Here is a 19,807-nt window from a genome sequence, read left to right on the forward strand (position 1 = left end):
TTTTATAATATAATTATATATATTACTATGTCTCAACATTTTCTACGTGCTGCAAGGAGTGGAGTTACAAGTTTGACTACGTGTTTGGCTAGAACTCAATAGCTTTGGTCGAGATCATGTATTTGTGTTTAAAAATTCACTTAATATATAAATAATTTATCTAGAACTTATTAACCTATATATCTTTTCTAGAGTTCAGAACCCATAAACTCCTCCTAGTTCCGCCACTGTGTGCGCGGGCATGACTCTATTATACGTGAGCCAAAACACATAAAAATTTATCGTTGCTCTTTTTCACAGCAGTAGATATAATTTAAACTCACAATTAAGCTAGCTCCTGTCTGTTATGGTATCACATTAAATATGTGTGACCATTTCATCTAAAGCCATGCTTTTAATTATTACGTACTTAACTACATATTTTATAAATATGTAGATGGTCACTTATTGCTGGTAGACTTCCAGGAAGGACAGCAAACGATGTGAAAAATTACTGGAACACTCGCCTTCTCAGGAAGTTAAATATTGCTCCTCAGAAACAAGAGAGAAAGTGCAAAACTATTCATGAAAACGCCATAATAAAACCTCAACCTCGGAAACTTTCAACCACCAAGAAGTTGAATTTTTCTTGGTGCAACAATAAAAGTATCGGAAATGAAGAAGCATCGACAGACAACGACATCCAATGGTGGGCAAATATACTGGAAAATTGCAATGACATTGAAGAAGAAGCAGCAGCTAAAAGAACACCAAGTTTGTTGCAAGAAGGACAAAGTGATGGTTGGGATGAATTTCCTGTGGATGACATATGGAATCTACTTAATTAGCCGAGATAATAAAATGGCAGTGTAAACTTTTAGGGATATATTCGTCGTTTATACTTTGTATCCCAATTACAAGTTGATAGGAAAATAGTTTTGAGTATTCTAGAATTACAAAGTGCATGCGCTCTGATGTTATTCACGTAGGTGCATTGCCTTTATATTACCTAGGTGTGTGCTTTTGTGGTTTTAAGGTGATCAAGGTTATTGTGGGATGTGAAAGCATTTAGTCGTTTTGAGTCTAAGATTATCCTTTAGTGGAGTATCTATTAAATGTAATGTTATTTTCCAAGAGTGAAGTATGTAAGATAACATGAAATGAGATTTATATCTATTTATTCTCTCCCGTCATCTTTGCATACTCTTATGATAGTATTGAAACGGTAAAATTTACCTAGGATATTTACATCAAACTAACAAATTTAATAACTTTAACAATTAAAATTCAAAGCATATCACTTAATTAATTAAACAAAGACAAATCTAGAAAGTTTAAAATTTATAGGTTCAGATTCATAGTCCTACCACCTCCATCAAATTTAGAGGATTAAAATCCATTAGTTATACTTATTTAGTGTTTTATTTTTATACACATAGCTAGCTATAACCTATGGGTTCAGATGAACTCGTAGCTATATTTATTGGATACCTCTTGATGTAAATACCTATCCAGGTAAGTATTACCATATGGAAACTCCATCATATATATATGTGTGTGTCCAAAATGCAAGCAGTATAATAATTATCAAGCAATTTACTATAATATCTTAATAACTTATTGAAGTGTTTTGCTTTGCGAAATGATCTTATATTGGTTGTTCGTTAGGATCTTATATTCTAGACGATAAGTTATAAACAATTAAAATTAAATCCTAGTATGGTATTAGGCCTATAAAGCAAAGTAGGCGTTTGAATATAATTGAAGTTTTGTTTGAACGTTAATCGGATTCAAATTTGCACCGTGTAAAGCTTAGAAAAAATTACTTCCGACTAATAAATCTCAAAGCTCTAACAAAAAGGCATTTATAGCTCTCCTAGATACATAACCTCTCTCTATTTCCTATCGTAAGTCGTTACGATTAAGAGACATTTCTTCTTAATAATCTAATAAATCAGACTGTAGATGAGACAATCTTTTCTATTTTTACTTTCATCATTCTTTTTTTTCTCGGAAAGATTTGGCAGAAAAGAAAGGAATTATTTTAGATACTAGGAGAGTTAAACTATTTTTGTTAATCCAACATATTTTAAAAGATGTCAAAAATCATGAAATTGTATGTCGGGGATCTAGAGAAATTTTGCACGAGAAGGGACCGGATCCGAACATTGTCCATCTGTGTTTACTATTTTTTGTGTTTTAGTGAATGTGATGCCAATTATAATTTGTGGGGTAACGAAATTGAATCTTCAGAGTAATTTCACACGCTGTTGGTGAAACTTCTTGTCTTATAAATGTGGTTTAAGTCAATTTTGAAAAAGGCAAAAATTAATTACTAATGCAATTTGCTAAATTTGCACATCACATCAAATTAAATGGACTTTAACAGTGGAATGTACTTAATTAACATAATTAGCCACACTTAATAGAAAATGTTAACCGTGGAATCTACTTAACTGGTTTTTCGACACAGTTAAAGAGATAGCATAGTAAAACTCAACAACTACATACATCAGATTAATGATCCCACTAGCGCAGGAAGGGTGGTGTCTGTGACGTTATCTCTATCTTTGCGGGATAAAGAGATGTTTTCGATATACCTCGGCTAAAGAAAAACTTTTTTCAAACCAGGTTTGAGGGGATAGTAAACTTGTAACTAATAACAATTTATTCTGAATTAGTTTCTACAAAATATATGCAGATGGCAAATTTGTTTGTTTGCAAACATATTCATAAATATAGAGGCATGATATATCAAGTCTCAGAGTTTTTCTTTTAAGCTTAAAGATGCATATTTTTGGATTAATATTGATTTATATGTATCAACCAGAACAATTACAATACACAACTCATATAAGCGGAGGACGATATTAGCTTTTAATAAAGTAGACCACCATTTTCTGGAAAGGTCTCAATTCGAATCATATTAATAGAACACAACTTGAGGTGTATATGTATTTAAAATAGTCTCATTAGAAATAATATATACTATATATTTATTTGTCTATATAATGCGTCAAATAATTACTCAAAAGCTTATTATTCATTTGATTCAACAAATGTTCTTAATCATTTTTGTCGCTGAAAAAGAAAGAGGAAAAAGAAAATAGCGGGGCAAGTGATAGGGGAAGCACCAACGTCCTTATAAGAAATCAAAATAATACATTATCGCAAGAATCTGCAAATTTGACTGGACAAGGCACCAAAAACCTTTTTTTCAAGGGAAAAGGACACTACATGGCGTGATTAAATTTGTTCGCCCATGTTTGGGTATTAAACATGAAGTTGATCCAAACTATTTCCAAGCGCTAGCCCAGCAGCCCATTTACTACAAAAAAAAAATCAGACTCTTTTTAGCTGCCACAAAGATCAAAAAGTCGCCACTAAAAATCGACAAAAAAAATATCATATTGAGTCTTCACAAAATATTCTAAAATATGTATACTATGTGAATAATTAGTAAATATAAGTTGACTGAGCCTTCAAAAATATCCCAAAACATATATAATATGTGTATAATTAGTAAGTATACGTTGATTATACATTTATTAAACACAAATTATATAACAATGATACATTTCTAAAGATATACTGTAGGGATACACGTTCTATACAACAATGACACAGCTTCTATATACGTATGATGCATTTTCTATACAACAATGATACATTATATATATATATATTGTCATACCCTATTTTAACCGAAGTCAAAATAGTTTACAACATCCGTTAATTCCGGGATTAATTAAAGTTAAGAGTCGCCACCTAATTATTTCTGGTGAATTAGGGCACCTAAGGTAATTAAAGTAATTATCTAAAGTTGATTTGTTTTAAAGTCTACAAAACCAAAAAGATCTAGGTAAGAGTTCAATTAACCTAGAGGGAAGGTATTAGGCATCCTCTAAGTTCCATTAACAATGGTTAACCGACCGGACTTAAATTTAATTAGGCTAAGTGTAAACATTTTAGAAAAAGAAAATAGTTTTGTAGATATGGCTAAAGTTATAGATAGAGATGTAAGAATGCTATTTGAAATAAGACTTGTAGAAAATAGTAATTTGTATAAAAGAGTACTTCCAATGCTATTTTAAAATACGACTTGTAAATGTTATTAAGACTTTTAAACGAAAGTATAATAGCATTGTTTAGAATAATATTTGTAAAGGAGATTCAACAAACATGAATTTAGATAAAGATTATATTGTATTATGATGTAGAAAATCTAAACTTATTTTTTTGTAAATGAGATGTAAAAGGAGTGAATTTCTTTCTCTTTCATTAACTTTATTTGATAAATCTTGAAGAAATGATTTATGAAAATCCTTGAATTCATGCTTGTGTATTAATAACGTTTTGGAGATTTAAGATACAACATGATTCTATTAACTCAAGATATATAGCTGCGCTATTTGTAAATTAGCTATTCCAAGTAAATACATAAATATTAGATGCTATAAATAGTTTATCAATAAAAGGAATAAAACCTATAGAAATAATTGTTAGTTTATCATACTAATCTAATAATTCTACTAAGGTTCATCTAATCTAAGCAAATAAAACAACTAAAGTGTTAGTCATGTAATTGCGAATCAAACACATAAAATAAATAAAAAAAAAATGAAATAGAAGAGTAAGCAAAATTGATTTAAATGGGCTCAGCCCATTTCAGGGCTGCTACTGTTCACGTTGTTGGGCTTCGGCCCAGTGGGGTTTGATAGATTGCCTCGGGTGGGCCGATGGGGGCTTGACTCGAGAGAGGTTTTGTTGGGCTTTGGCCCAACACCGAATGCGAGAAGATGACGAGTCCCGCGGACTCGTGTACGAGATCATGCATAAAAGAAAGGAAAAGGATTAGTATGCGATCAAGAGATACGACTAAGCATATACAATATAAATTCGAAGGAGGGAATGGATTCGTATTGTTACGACCAATTCTTCTAATGAAGGAGATCAAGTGCAACCACACCACAATTTAGGAAACCAAAACATACATACGGACAGCATAGACATTATGGCAAGGTTTCCAAATGAGTGAATAATAATAAACAGACCACCCTGAACGCGGGCAGCGACACGACCCCAAAAACAGCATAATTTAGTTCAAAAAGAAGGCAGAAAATAATTCTAACAATGTAGGCTCAAGCTAGAACAGTGAACAGCCAAACAATGCAACCTTAAATAACAAAATTAAAAGAAAGAAAATGACATCTTGGACCGAACTAATTATAGCGGAAAAGTTTCAACACACGGTGACGGTACGGCAAACAGAGGGCCTTTAGTAGTATCCTATTTTATAATGTCACAGAATGCTCAAACAGCAGCACATTTTTTGATTTGTTGACATATTTAAGACCTCATTTCGATCATGTAAACACACTCCAAAGAAAGGGAACACAACATTCAGCAAATATCAGCCCGGGACACATACTATATTCATATTCGATAAGGGCGTACGCTAGACACGAAGGTTCCTAGAACATATAAGGAAGAAAAGGGGAGTCGCGGCATGACACAAGTGAGACAAACAGAATCAGCGGACTTCAAATAGGATTGGCCTAATGCAAGTAGACATGTATAGGACCAGTTCTTGACTTTTCGAGTCTAATCCTAAGGGGAGAAGGTAAAGGGAAGTTTTAACAATGACTACCCAAAATAGTGACAAGGACCAGCTAGCGAGTTAACTATTCATGAAATCAACTTGCCTAGTTTTCGACTTGGAACAAGCTAAAAAAGAACCCAGCAGAGGGACATGACAAAATAAATAAAAGGCGAAAGCATCGAGTAATTCTTTATTGATTTGCAACTAAGCTAAATCTCAACGCAAACAAAACAAACTTAACCTTATGCAAGAAAGCACTCTTGCGCTTCAATAAATTTATCAATCGACAAACTAATAACTTTATTAACTAAGAACAACGATCTAAGACAGTATTAAAAATGCGGGAAAAGATTCAAAGATATGATTCAAAGAACCTAATCCATACTTTGCGTTAGTACCTCTAACTAACTCATTTTGGACAAACAAAAGGGTAACGACAGCTCTAATGGGCTCATATTCCACAAGCTCGATGAAAAAGAGAAACAAGCTCAACAAAAGCACAACGACATAAAATCGAAACGAAGCTATAACTAACTCCTATTCGATTGAGATTAAACGATTAGACCTTAACTACATCCCGAACTCTATCTAAAACGAAAATATCAAACATCGAAGGATGTAAAGCTCGAAGCAAAATTAGCATTAATCGCATTGCCACTAAACAACTTATCACGACTATCTATGAGAGCGGTAATCGAACCAAGTTGACATTAATCACGCTCTAACCAAACGAATTAGCACAGCTATTTAAACGACACCGATGCATACGAATCCTATCAAACTACTGATTAGAATCAGATTGACTAATAACAGAATATACGTGAACGACCTAACTGTTTGAAACGACAGACATGTGTAAACACATAAATACTTATTAAATTATTAAAAGCTGAAATGTAAATAGTTAAAGAAGGATTGTTTACCTTCTGTAGGTGCAATGATCTGGGGCGTCGACGGTCTCGAATCTACAACCGAACACGACGAACCCTACCGGATTAAAACAACCCGAATTTCGAATGTAAATGAAAGTAAAGCAATATGTTGATTGTATTTTAGAGTGAGGCTATGGCTATTGAAAAGGAACTCGTATAAGAAAATATTCAAGAACAAGCTACAATACTCTGTTGAATGGTCTGAATTTTCCTCCCCTCCCCGGCTATGGACTTAGGGATGAATTTATAGTGGACGAAACTAGGGTTTATCACTCATTTTTGGGCGGGATTTGAAAGTCAAATTTGTTTCAAAAATCCGAACGTTGCGGCTTAATCACGTGTTTTGATTCGGTATTTCTGGAAATGGTTCGACCATTTGTGGTTTGTGACGATTGACCTATGTTTGAAGCTAGAAAGGGATCTTTCCTCTGTCAATCGACAGAGTTTCAGTCGCTTGGACGATTTTTGTGTAGAAATGGAAAGGCAAAATCTGTGATGGCTAAAAGGGTCTGTATTTTCGCTGGAAATGGAAGAGGGTGGTTGAAGAGAGGGAGTTTGCACGAAAATGGACAGCTTTAAACCTGCCATGGCTGTGGACGTTTGTTCTTGTTTAGAATAGGAAAGAAAATGAGAGGGGTTAGAGAGAGAGAGAGACGAGAGGGAGAAGGAGCGGCTGAAGGAGTGGAGAAAGAGATTAGGGATTAAGTGGTAAGGAATAAGATTGGGCCGGGTCGAGTATATTCGGGTGATGGGCTGGTCGGGTAGATTGAGAAATGGGCTGGTCTGGTTCTTTGAATTGTTCTTCCATATTAATTATTTTTTGGGCTTCTAATTTAGTAACTAGTATAATATATATACTATGATGGTTAATGATCAATATGTAGAAAATAAAGGACTTGGTAAAGTATAATTAATTTAACGAAAATAAAGTGACGACGAACCCTTTTGAAATTTGCGGTAAAGTAATACTATTAATATTGGTAGTAGAATAATGAAAGTAATGATAGTAGTAGAAATAATAGTGAAAATAAAATATTTAGATATAATTAATCTAAAAGCCCAAGGAAACAAATGGGAATAAAGGAGGGACAAAATTGGGTGTCAACAGATGCCCCTCTTCGACCGGAGACGATGTAAGAGTTTTCGGGCGAAGAAGTTGACGTAGAAGCCGATTTTGTTCCGACCAGCAAGTATGACTTGGAAGAACTTGAGAAATACGTTTGGAGGGAGGATGGAAAAGATTACGGGGTAAAAGGAATGTCGAAAAATTATGAGATAGGAGGAACGTTGAAAAGTTGTGATATTGGATGAGTTGTGGTTTGAGTACTCGAGGAGTAAGGATAGATGATGAGGATGTTCGAGAAAGGAACGTATATTTATAGCCTCCTAATTATAAATGTGGCGCGCAACACACCCATAAGTAGGACTCTACTAGGTACGATGCAGATTCTCAAAAAATGCCCCAGTGTTGAGTTGTGGAGACGCTGGGGATGTAGGAAGGAATATAAGATTGTGAAAAGAGTTAGTTGAAATAGAGTTTTAGTAGGGGATATGAAAGCAAAAAATTGACCTACGTGTCACGTGTTTGTGGACGTAGGCGGAGTTGAGTTCGAGAGTAGATCCGTGACCTTTGCTTGTGAGTTTGATATTCCTCTTCAGCATGTTTGCCCCAGTTCACTGCGTAAGATAAAGTTCCACGTTGCGTTGTGTCTCTGTAGATTGTACTTTCTGTCAAAGACTGAAATTCATGTCAAAATTAGTAATAAAGTGGAAAGTATAAAATTATAAAGAATGTAACATGATAGTAAATATGAGTGTGAGAATGAGGATGAAGCCGTGTGGCTTATAATGAGGCAGTGTGGCCCAAATGTCGTCTCTGGTTGTCTTCAGGGACTTGAATGAATGCGCGATGCTTATGCTGAATATCTCCAGTTGTATTTGAAGACTTCAATGATGATACGGCCTCCGGCTGTCTCCCGGGACTCGATGATAAATGATATCTCCGGTTGTCTTCGGGGACTTGATGAAGATTCCTGCAAAGTTCAAGGTAAAATTGTTAAAGTTGGTAAAGTGAATGATAAAGTAGAGAGTAAGGTCGTAGCCGTCTGGCTTATGCATGTGAGGCTGTGTAGCCGAATGATGCCCCCGGTTGTCTTCGGAGACTTGATGATGATCTCTCCGGTTGTCTTCGGAGACTTAATGTTGATTCATGTGAGGCTGTGTAGCCGAATGATGCCCCCGGTTGTCTTCGGAGACTTGATGATGATCCCTCCGGTTGTCTTCGGAGACTTCATGTTGATTCCTGCAAAATTCAAGGTAAAGTGGTTAAAATAGGTAAAGTGAATGATAAAGTGGAGAGTAGAGTTATAGTGTAGCCGTCGGCTTATGCGTGACGCGAGGTCGTGTAGCCAAACGATGCCCCCGTTGTTGTCTTTGGAGACTTGACGATGATCCCTCCGGTTGTGTTCGGAGACTTCATGTCGATTCCCGCAAAAGTTCGGAGTAAAGTGGTTAAAGTAGGTAAAGTGAATGATAAGAATGTAGATTCTGTAAAAGAGAGGGGAAAGTGATAATATAGCCGTTTGGCTGATGATGTTGACGGTATCGTGATAAGCCAAACAGCGACACGTAATCCTGATTTAATTCATCTTCAATCTCGGTAACCTACAAAACAGGTATAATTGTTAATAAAGTCATGAAGTCATTGTAATAAAGAATGAAAGTAGAGATGAAGTTGGAAGTAAAGCCGTTTGGCTTTTAAGGCGAGGCCTCTCGGCCATGTTTGATGGTCTTGACTGTTGATCTCGCGATTTTAGGTTCCTGCACTCAAAGAAAAATTCTTAGTTTGGGAGGGGGAAGTTGATTCGTGTTGACTCGAAGCTTGACGTTGTTGGCACTCCATTCGTCTTGTTTGTTTGGATCTTGTGATCTCCGTTCAAGCCTCGGTAGATGAACAGTAGTGAAACAATTGAAAGAAAGTATTTCATTTGAAAGGTAGGTATGTAAGTATATGTATAAGGAAACGTAACTATATGTATATAAGTTGTAAAATATATATATATGTATGTAAGATATATATGTAAATATATATATATATATATATATATATATAAGTTGTAAAATATTTCTGCCAACCTCGGATCGTGACACAATTAATAAGTCATTTGTCTATACTATTTCCTGTCTGGTAGCCTTAATCTTGTCGATGTCTAACTCTGTTCTTGTCTAATCTTTCAAAATATGCCCCAGTTTGATTCAAAAGGGTGTACTAAACCTATGTTGTGGTGTGACCGAACCTTATATAGGTTGCCTACGCCAAAGGAATCGAGGTCGAACGTAGTTCGTAGGACATGTGGAAATGGTTTGAAATTTGTCTAATAAAGGACCGAACCCGACGTATTGCTTACGTATCCCACCAAGGGAATCGTAGTTAGCGTAAATGGCTAAAGGTTTGTTGGGATTTTATCTAAATGTGACCGACTCGTAATCTATTGATAGTGCGAATCCCGCCGAGGGAATCGGGCCATGTATAGTTATTCTTAGGTAATAAGGATTTTTGGATCTTTTGTTGTAATGCAACCGAACCCTATGTGGCCGCCTACGTATCCCACCACGGGAATCGGGTCGCCGTAGTTCGTACGGTGTATCAAGGAAAGGTTGCAAACTAGGTTGTCTAACCTAATGTCGTACTTTGATTTCTTCTAGCTTTGAGGTTAGTGTCATCACCTATCGGTTATTCATCACCTATTTTTTTTGCTTTTTTCCAAATGGAATCTTGTCCTCTAATTTTTTGTTATTCTCTCGGGGTGTATGTTGTCTATTTGTTTATGTCACAATCATAGAGTTAGCGATTTGATAAATAAAGTAGAAAATAATAATAGATGATTGAGGAAAATCGAAATGCATTCATAGTTTTTGCAATTTAAGTTTCCAAAAGATGAGACGAAACAACAAAAGTTTTAAGGCACAATTTAAGCCTCAATTTTAAAATTGTGCTATCTCAAAAGTTCACTACATGTTCAAATCTACCAAGACTCCCGGCGAACCGGGGACGAGTACAAGTCCAATTCTTCGAGTCTCTCCGGTTCGCACCACGAATGGTCGGTGTCTCGGTGTTGTGATTAGTTGTGGCAGCAATCTTCACTGATGCTTGTTTTTGGATTATTTTAACGGGAGCGACAAAAGTTGATGGCGCGACGGCTTTCACATCTCCAACTTCCTCAACAGTGATCATATTCACGTTGGCATTTTTCAAGTAGGTAGAGGGTTGTTGTCCACATTGGGTCGACAAAGTTGGAGACATCAAGGCTTCCCTCTCCATCTTTCCAATTGGCGCAATGGCCAATGTTTTGAACCATCAAACCATCTTGGAATGGGATCAGAATTTTCCCTTCAATCGGTTGTATCACGCCTGCTGCTTTCATCTTTCGAATAATCATGTTCAGCAAATCGAGTGTAATTACGGGCATTTTTGGTGTCGGTGTTTGACGAGCCTTAGGGTGCGTGTGGTCGATTTTGGTAAGTGGGAGCTTGAACGAGTGATATGGACGTGGGTTTTGATGTGGAGGTGCTCGGGGTTCCTTAATCAAGGCTTCAATTTTGTAAGGAGATAGTTTTGGTAAGGTTCAACGTAATGGTAAGGGTAGAAAGGCGGTTGTGGATGATTAAAGTATGTAGTGGCTTGGCTCGGCTTATGTCCTTGGACATTCATATGCGTCTTCTTTCTTCTTGGAAGCCCATCAAACCATGGCTTTGTTTGGAAGCCGTAAGATCTTGAATTTTCCCATTTGATTCCTTCTTCCAAAGCTTCACCCATTCGACAACCTCGTGAACTTTTCGTCCCATCATTCCTATCATTTTCTCATAAAATATGCCGAGCCGCATTCAATGAAAGTCGTCATTTCTCTTTGTCATTCATCGGGGGTTTTGACCTCCAACGAAGTGCATACTCCGGAACGACTCGGTGGACTTCTTGGTTAACTTAGTCATATGTGTCTGGTGTAATGTCGTGTTAAACCGAATCGGTCCATAAAGTCTTGGGCCATGTCGCTCCAACCATGCCATTTACGAACGTCTTGTGTGTATACCAATTAAGGGCCTCACCGGATAAGCTCGATGAATAGCTTCATCCTTATGTTCGTCTCTACCTACTCCAACCGCCTTTGTCGCAAAGCCCTTAAGTGTGTGTGAGGATCGCCAGTTCCATCGAAAGTATCAAACTTCGGCGGTTTGTAGCCCACAGGTAGGTCAACATCAGGCTGAACGCACAAATCCTCGTATTCTACACTCTTAGTTCCCCTAGCAACTTGAAGATTTCTCATTGCTTCTTTGAGACTGTGGATCTCTTTTAGCAACATATCGTCTGCCCTTGCTTTTGCCTCTTTCTCCATTTCCTCGTATTGGTCTACTTCGGGTTGGAACCTGACTGTTACTGGGTTGGTATAGGCTTGTGTTTCCGCTGCATATACCGGAGGAACATATTGTGCGTTAGGAGTGACAAAATGTGCCCCTTGTATATGCTGGGTTGGATAAGTTTGGACAGTGGGAGTGTTTTGGACTGGAGGTGGTGTGTTGTAAATGGTGTTTGTAGGCAGTCGGTTTGGTGGGTTTAGAGGAGTAGTTGTAGATGGCGGATTGGTGTTGGTAGGTAACGGAATATAAGGTGTGTGAACTTGTGATTGATTTGGCGGGTTGGTGGTGGATTGAAGGAAAGTTGCGTAGGCATTGTAGGTAGGTGGTTGATTTTGGAAAATTGACTTTGTAGACGGATGATGGATGGAGCGAAGTTGTTGTTGGCGGGTGCGGTATTTTGTGGAGGAAAGTGTTCATAGATTCGTGAGAGGTGGATTTGGCGCGGAGGTCGGGAGGTGGACTTTGTAGTGTGAATAAATTGGTCATGTTTTAACCCGATTTAGTTCGCTACGTAGATCCTCGATTCTCGAGTCGTGGGCGATATGTTCATCATGTTGAATAGTAGTTCTATGTTCGGAAGTCTCGGGGGATTACTAGAGATCACGATGTTTTCTAAACCGGTTGAAATAGACGCGGTCGGATCGGACATAAATAATTTCCTTCCTTGAACCATCCAACTACGTTCGAGGTAACGATGACGTCTTTGACCTTGTGAGGTAGGGATGGCGGCATTATCGAGTGTCAACACGAATCAACTTTTGGGAATAATAATAAAAAAAAAAAAGAAACACAATAGTGCAAATGATGTCAGTCTAGGTAAAGTCATGATTACGTAAAGTCAAGTAGGTCATGTAGCAAATAATTCATCAAATAAAATTCAAACAAGTTGTCAAACAAATGTACATGGATATATCAAACAATAACGCGTCCTAATATGCACGTGACCTCTTTATGCCGTAGGTAGGCCTAACGTTTGTCTGAAGGGTAAAGTGTGCCATAATACGTCATTCCATTGCTTTTGATTAATTAAACAAATTCTATTTCCCAAAATAAAGTACAAAATGTAATATTTATTACATATTAAATGAATACAACATAAAGTATTTCCTAATACAATTTTCTACGTCTAAATGTACAGCTCCATTTTGTGATGTCATTGGTCTTCGGCATTTGTTGTACTCCAATGCAAAATCCATACCTGTCATAAGAATGTTAGTTGTTCTCTCCCTCCTAAAGTTTAATTAATTAAAGCAAATAGTCAATATTTAGGCACGGTTATCTCTTCAAACATGCACATAGAGTATGATTTAGTGTCACTTGGGGTCGTGGACCCACTTGGACGTTTGGGTAAAGTCATCTAATGGATTTAATACACCAAGGGTATTAAACCTCCTAGGTCATGAGATGTATGCTCTTAATAAAGGGTGTTGGTTTAGCTCTATCTTAGGCTGACTAAGAGTTGGCTTCCTATGACACAAGGTTCCCCCAAGCGGACAACTCGGGAGTGGAAAGTCCGTGGCTGTCGACTGCACCGCCGATCGACTAAATCCACAAGATCAATCCGACTAAAAAGGGTTTTAGTAGTGCACGGCCGCGAACCGCGAAACCGTTTTAAGTGTGTGAATATGTGTGAATTTTCCCGAGTGGAGAGGAAAATGATACGGAATGAATGAGCTTTATCAAAATAAGTAACAATTAAACAGTTTATATCAAACAAACATATATAGCAAAAACAGTCAATCAACAAATAAAGTAACAAACAAACACATAAAGCCTATTTATACTAAGTCTGTTATGGTTAGAACCTAAGTAATCCCCAGCAGAGTCGCCAAGCTGTCATACCCTATTTTAACCGAAGTCAAAATAGTTTACAACATCCCGGTAATTCCGGGGTTAATTAAAGTTAAGGAGTCGCCACCTAATTATTTATGGTGAATTAGGGCACCTAAGGTAATTAAAGTTATTATCTAAAGTTGATTTATTTTTTAAGTCTACGAAACCAAAAAGATCTAGGTAAGAGTTCAACTAACCTAGAGGGAAGGTATTAGGCATCCTCTAAGTTCCATTAACAATGGTTAACCGACCGGACTTAAATTTAATTAGGCTAAGTGTAAACATTTTAGAAAAAGAAAATAGTTTTGTAGATATGGCTAAAGTTATAGATAGAGATGTAAGAATGCTATTTGAAATAAGACTTGTAGAAAATAGTAATTTGTATAAAAGAGTACTTCCAATGCTATTTTAAAATACGACTTGTAAATGTTATTAAGACTTTTAAACGAAAGTATAATAGCATTGTTTAGAATAATATTTGTAAAGGAGATTCAACAAACATGAATTTCAATAAAGATTATATTGTATTATGATGTAGAAAATCTAAACTTATTTTTTTGTAAATGAGATGTAAAAGGGAGTGAATTTCTTTCTCTTTCATTAACTTTATTTGATAAATCTTGAAGAAATGATTTATGAAAATCCTTGAATTCATGCTTGTGTATTAATAACGTTTTGGAGATTTAAGATACAACATGATTCTATTAACTCAAGATATATAGCTGCGCTATTTGTAAATTAGCTATTCCAAGTAAATACATAAATATTAGATGCTATAAATAGTTTATCAATAAAAGGAATAAAACCTATAGAAATAATTGTTAGTTTTCTTTTAAATTAACTCCCATCATACTAATCTAATAATTCTACTAAGGTTCATCTAATCTAAGCAAATAAAACAACTAAAGTGTTAGTCATGTAATTGCGAATCAAACACATAAAATAAAATAAAAAAAAATGAAATAGAAGAGTAAGCAAAATTGATTTAAATGGGCTCAGCCCATTTCAGGGCTGCTACTGTTCACGTTGTTGGGCTTCGGCCCAGTGGGGTTTGATAGATTGCCTCGGGTGGCTGATGGGGGCTTGACTCGAGAGAGGTTTTGTTGGGCTTTGGCCCAACACCGAATGCGGAAGATGACGAGTCCCGCGGACTCGTGTACGAGATCATGCATAAAAGAAAGGAAAAGGATTAGTATGCGATCAAGAGATACGACTAAGCATATACAATATAAATTCGAAGGAGGGAATGGATTCGTATTGTTACGACCAATTCTTCTAATGAAGGAGATCAAGTGCAACCACACCACAATTTAGGAAACCAAAACATACATACGGAAAGATAGACATTATGGCAAGGTTTCCAAATGAGTGAATAATAATAAAGTTGCACCACCACGAACGCGGGCAGATTGTTACACGACCCCAAAAACAGCATAATTTAGTTCAAAAAGAAGGCAGAAAATAATTCTAACAATGTAGGCTCAAGCTAGAACAGTGAACAGCCAAACAATGCAACCTTAAATAACAAAATTCGCAGCAAAGAAAATGACATCTTGGACCAGCAACTAATTATAGCGGAAACAGGTTTCAACACAGTGACGGGTCTGGCAAACAGAGGGCCTTTAGTAGTATCCTATTTTATAATGTCACAGAATGCTCAAAAAAGAAAGACATTTTTTTGATTTGTTGACATATTTAAGACCTCATTTCGATCATGTAAACACACTCCAAAGAAAGGGAACACAACATTCAGCAAATATCAGCCCGGGACACATACTATATTCATATTCGACTGGGCGTACGCTAGATACCTGAAACAGCAGAACATATAAGGAAGAAAAGGGGAGTCGCGGCATGACACAAGTGAGACAAACAGAATCAGCGGACTTCAAATAGGATTGGCCTAATGCAAGTAGACATGTATAGGACCAGTTCTTGACTTTTCGAGTCTAATCCTAAGGGGAGAAGGTAAAGGGAAGTTTTAACAGCTACCCAAAATAGTGACAAGGACCAGCTAGCGAGTTAACTATTCATGAAATCAACCAGCTAGTTTTCGACTTGGAACAAGCTAAAACAGAACCAGCAGAGGGACATGACAAAATAAATAAAACTGAAAGCATCGAGTAATTCTTTATTGATTTGCAACTAAGCTAAATCTCAACGCAAACAAAACAAACTTAACCTTATGCAAGAAAGCACTCTTGCGCTTCAATAAATTTATCAATCGACAAACTAATAACTTTATTAACTAAGAACAACGATCTAAGACAGTATTAAAAATGCGGGAAAAGATTCAAAGATATGATTCAAAGAACCTAATCCATACTTTGCATTAGTACCTCTAACTAACTCATTTTGGACAAACAAAAGGGTAACGACAGCTCTAATGGGCTCATATTCCACAAGCTCGATGAAAAGAGAAACAAGCTCAACAAAAGCACAACGACATAAAATCGAAACGAAGCTATAACTAACTCCTATTCTGATTGAGATTAAACGATTAGACCTTAACTACATCCCGAACTCTATCTAAAACGAAAATATCAAACATCAGTGACAGAAACTGAAGCAAAATTAGCATTAATCGCATTGCCACTAAACAACTTATCACGACTATCTATGAGAGCGGTAATCGAACCAAGTTGACATTAATCACGCTCTAACCAAACGAATTAGCACAGCTATTTAAACGACACCGATGCATACGAATCCTATCAAACTACCGATTAGAATCGAGATTGACTAATAACATAATATACGTGAACGACCTAACCGTTTGAAATTTAGCATACGTGTAAACACATAAATACTTATTAAATTATTAAAATTTGAAATGTAAATAGTTAAAGAAGGATTGTTTACCTTCTGTAGGTGCAATGATCTGGGGCGTCGACGGTCTCGAATCTACAACCGAACACGACGAACCCTACCGGATTAAAACAACCCGAATTTCGAATGTAAATGAAAGTAAAGCAATATGTTGATTGTATTTTAGAGTGAGGCTATGGCTATTGAAAAGGAACTCGTATAAGAAAATATTCAAGAACAAGCTACAATACTCGTGAATTTCCGAATTTTCCTGCTATGGACTTAGGGATGAATTTATAGTGGACGAAACTAGGGTTTATCACTCATTTTGGGCGGGATTTGAAAGTCAAATTTGTTTCAAAATCCGAACGTTGCGGCTTAATCACGTGTTTTGATTCGGTATTTCTGGAAATGGTTCGACCATTTGTGGTTTGTGACGATTGACCTATGTTTGAAGCTAGAAAGGGATCTTTCCTCTGTCAATCGACAGAGTTTCAGTCGCTTGGACGATTTTTGTGTAGAAATGGAAAGGCAAAATCTGTGATGGCTAAAAGGGTCTGTATTTTCGCTGGAAATGGAAGAGGGTGGTTGAAGAGAGGGAGTTTGCACGAAAATGGGAGAGAAACCAATACGGTCGTGGACGTTTGTTCTTGTTTAGAATAGGAAAGAAAATGAGAGGGGTTAGAGAGAGAGAGAGAGGAGAGGGAGGGAAGAGGGTATTACGAAGGAATGGAGAAAGAGATTAGGGATTAAGTGGTAAGGAATAAGATTGGGCGGGTCGAGTATATTCGGGTGATGGGTCGGTCGGGTAGATTGAGAAATGGCCTCCGGTTGTCCTTTGAATGTTCTTCCATATTAATTATTTTTTTGGACTTCTAATTTAGTAACTAGTATAATATATATACTATGATGGTTAATGATCAATATGTAGAAAATAAAGGACTTGGTAAAGTATAATTAATTTAACGAAAATAAAGTGACGACGAACCCTTTTGAAATTTGCGGTAAAGTAATACTATTAATATTGGTAGTAGAATAATGAAAGTAATGATAGTAGTAGAAATAATAGTGAAAATAAAATATTTAGATATAATTAATCTAAAAGCCCAAGGGAAACAAATGGGAATAAAGGAGGGACAAAATTGGGTGTAACATATATATATATATATATATATATATATATGCTACAAAATAAAATTATTTTAAAAAGCTAAAAAATATCTTTAAGCCTTCCGGGCCATACGGCTAAAAAATATCTTTTAAAACTCGGGCCATCTCGGTTGTCAATTGTTTGGCCGGATGGCCATTTGTGTCCTTTTCCCATTTTTCAAATCATGTCACATAAATTAGAATGGAGATCACGGACTATATATATTCTGCAATTAATTGAAAAAATGCTACGAAATAAAATTATTTTAAAAAGGCTAAAAAATATCTTTTAAGCTTCCTGGGCCATCCGGTTGTCAATTGTTTGGGCCGGATGGCCATTTGTGTCCTTTTCCCATTTTTCAAATCATGTCACATAAATTAGAATAGAGGTCACGTACTGTGGACTGGTCCATGGACTGCAATTGCAAGGTACGGTAAGGTTTTTGTCTTGGATCAATGTGATGGATTTGTAAGAGCAACTAGAGCAAGTAATTGCACGCCATTGCACGATTTGTCCTTCAAATGGACTGGTCTTTAATTTTTGTCCTTCAAATGGGCTGATCTTTATTTTTTTTCCCTTTAAAATCAAACTTATACCTAGTGGGGTATAAGTTCTTAAATGCAGCTGACATAAGTTGTGGATAGTATGATGTGTAACTTATGCTCCTCTAGGCATAAATTCAGACTTTGAAGGGAAAAGAATTAAAGACCAACCTATTTGAAGGACAAAATTAAAGACCAGCACAAAATAGGGTCAAAAGTGCAAATGACCCCAACTTGAGTGTCATGGGCTAACTGTTGATGGGCTGGCCCAAACTTTAGAAAGCATACTGAAACTTAAAGTTTAAAAGCTTAGGCTGATTTACACAAATATTTCTTTTTAGGCTCCTGATAGATTTATAAATTTTTATTCATTGTTCTTTTTTGGGATAGTTGTTTAGCAAATGTTTTTAATTTTTTGTGATTATTGACCTTTTAGAACACGCGTTAAAGATTTATGTTGAACAAACTGAAAATTTTATGAGAATACGTTAGACCACAGTCTAAAATCTCGTAAGTGGTTGTAAACATCGGTGACAATCTAATGTTGTCTATGGTTAGAAATATATGGCTGAAGAAACATAAGTAGACTTGAGTCTAACATTGTCCGAAAGGGTAATTTCGCAAAGGCTATAATTGCACAACTTTTAATTTAAATGGAGTCCTAAAAAGGGACATTTGCGTAAATCAATCCACTAGATTTTATTCCTATTTTTTTAAAAGTTATGCAAATATAGGCTTTAAAAAAATTCATAAATAGCAAGAAAAATAAAAAAGATGATCATTTTACTAAACAATTGTCCCTACGGTGAAAATTTTTGTACTGTAGTGTGGCTCGACAAATCAAATTGAGTCGTCAAATGGTGGATTCAACAGAACCATAACTAATTAAGACAACTTAGTAGATTCATAACAAAGTTGCCTCTGATCACTAATACTAATGATTAGAAGAAGAGGTTCAACGCATCATATTCTTGGACTAAACTTTTATAAACGTTAATGACATAATATAATACTCCGTAGTAGTATTTGTAGAGCCTTTATAAACCAAATTAACGTGACTCAACAACCCATGTTACTTTAACAACTGAGCCATCTTTCAGGTTGTATGCAGACAAGAGCCTCATCAGTTTTCATTTCAATTGAATTGTGCTCAAGTTTGTAAGACAAATCGTCACCCCAATTGGCTTTTAATTATATCCAGCAAGTCCTTAACTTTGTCTGTCTCTTTCATTGTTGCATTGAACTCCGATGTTTCTGACTCCACCTTAATCTTCAACTTTTGTGGTTCAACCATGGCCACTAGGCAAAGAAATTAAGACTGAAAGAGTAGCAATTCAAAATTGATGTTTAATTAAGTACTGGCAGACTTTGATTTGGTTGAAGAAATGGCTGAATCTTGAATCTTCTTTATAGGAAAAAATCATGTGCGTTTTACATGACATGCAAATTGTATGACAATATTGAATTGCATGCATGATTAGTTTGGTTCATAATTATTGTGTTTCTGCATCAATGAGGAATTCATGCAATCGTGAGCTACAATAGCACT

The 19,807-nt window shown here is 36.2% G+C and overlaps 1 protein-coding gene across 1 annotated transcript; it reads left to right on the forward strand.

Moving 5' to 3' along the window:
* Nucleotides 1-428: 428 nt before the first annotated feature.
* On the forward strand, nucleotides 429-841 carry LOC132042038 (transcription factor MYB1-like; the record flags this gene model as incomplete). Its single annotated transcript, XM_059432672.1, has 1 exon — nucleotides 429-841. A coding segment is annotated over one exon (399 nt), but the record flags the coding sequence as incomplete, so codon positions are not given.
* Between the last annotated feature and the right edge of the window lie 18,966 nt (nucleotides 842-19,807).

Source organism: Lycium ferocissimum, unplaced genomic scaffold, assembly GCF_029784015.1.
Source record: "Lycium ferocissimum isolate CSIRO_LF1 unplaced genomic scaffold, AGI_CSIRO_Lferr_CH_V1 ctg12908, whole genome shotgun sequence".
Taxonomy (NCBI): Eukaryota; Viridiplantae; Streptophyta; class Magnoliopsida; order Solanales; family Solanaceae; genus Lycium; species Lycium ferocissimum.